Source organism: Amphimedon queenslandica, unplaced genomic scaffold, assembly GCF_000090795.2.
Source record: "Amphimedon queenslandica unplaced genomic scaffold, v1.1 AMPQUscaffold_11530, whole genome shotgun sequence".
Taxonomy (NCBI): domain Eukaryota; kingdom Metazoa; phylum Porifera; class Demospongiae; order Haplosclerida; family Niphatidae; genus Amphimedon; species Amphimedon queenslandica.
This window is the reverse complement of record NW_003548228.1, coordinates 2,744-3,884: the sequence shown is the minus strand read 5'-3', so window position 1 is coordinate 3,884 and position 1,141 is coordinate 2,744. Positions and strand designations below refer to the sequence as shown.

Here is a 1,141-nt window from a genome sequence, read left to right as displayed (position 1 = left end):
TCTCTCCCTCCCTCCCCTCCCCTCCCCCCTCTCTCCCCCCTCTCTCTCCCTCTCTCTTCCCTCGCTCCCTCTCTTCCTTCCTCCCTCCCTCCCCTACCTCCCCCCTCCCTCCCTCCCCCTCCCTCGTTCCCCCCAGGTTGAAGAGGTGAAGAGGTCCTATATCCTAACCCAGGGTCCATTACCGCACACTTGTGATCATTTCTGGCAGATGGTCTGGGAACAGAACTGCAAAGGAATACTGATGCTTAATAAATGCATTGAGAGAGGAATGGTAGGAGAGTGTACATGTACTAGTGTATGTGATATTGGCATAGAATTGGTTCTAATAGTCCTCAATATGATGTACATTGTTATATATTATGTCTTTAGTTTAGATCGATTTCATCGTTTAAAATTCACAAAAAGATTACATGTACATGTGCATGTGTGTTAGTTCCGCCTGCCTATGTTAATGCAAAATGCAGAAACCAGTTGTTTTGTAAATTTGAAGCCAAACTTGATGTAATGTACATGTAATATGGTCAAATTCCTTTATGGGAACCTATTATATATTTACATTTATACAACAATTAGATTGTATACATGATACCCTCCTACATGTACAGTATAGTCTCTCTTAATGGACACTCTCTATAGCGTACACCTCCATTTAACGGACAGCACCTAGTGTACCAATTACATTCCTTACTGTATAAAATAACCTCCACATAAAGGACACCTCTGTATAACAGAGACACTTTCTTGACCCAAAGTGTCCATTATAAAGAGGCTAGTCTGTATAAAGTTATGTGTCATTCACAAAAAGAATGCTGATTCTGCTTGCCTATTTTAAAGCAAAAACCAGTTGTTTTGTAACATATATTTGATGCATAAATGTACATGTTAATATTCATGTATTAAGTTTGTCTTTATTTCCTCACAGAACAAGTGCTATCCTTATTGGCCTCAGGGTCAGGATGAGCCGGAGGTGATGTTCGGCAGGTATAGGATTGAACTGATCTCCATTGAGGACTACTCATTCTTTCGGTTGTCACACCTTCAGCTGGAGAATGTTGAAGTGAGAGAGAGGAGGGAGGGAGAGAGAGAGGGAGGAGAGAGAAGGAGGGAGTGAGAGAGAGAGGGGGAGGGAGAGGGAGAGGAA

At 42.3% G+C, this 1,141-nt stretch overlaps 1 protein-coding gene across 1 annotated transcript in view; it reads left to right on the top strand.

Moving 5' to 3' along the window:
* Nucleotides 1–133: 133 nt before the first annotated feature.
* LOC109589218 (tyrosine-protein phosphatase non-receptor type 1-like) overlaps nucleotides 134–1,141 on the top strand; it is a gene marked incomplete at both ends in the record, with an annotated part of 3,442 nt that continues 2,434 nt past the window's right edge. The window contains 2 exons of the mRNA XM_020005327.1: nucleotides 134–271; nucleotides 923–1,057. Of these exons, the coding sequence (XP_019860886.1) occupies nucleotides 134–271; nucleotides 923–1,057 (273 nt within the window). The remainder of the gene's footprint in view (nucleotides 272–922; nucleotides 1,058–1,141) is intronic.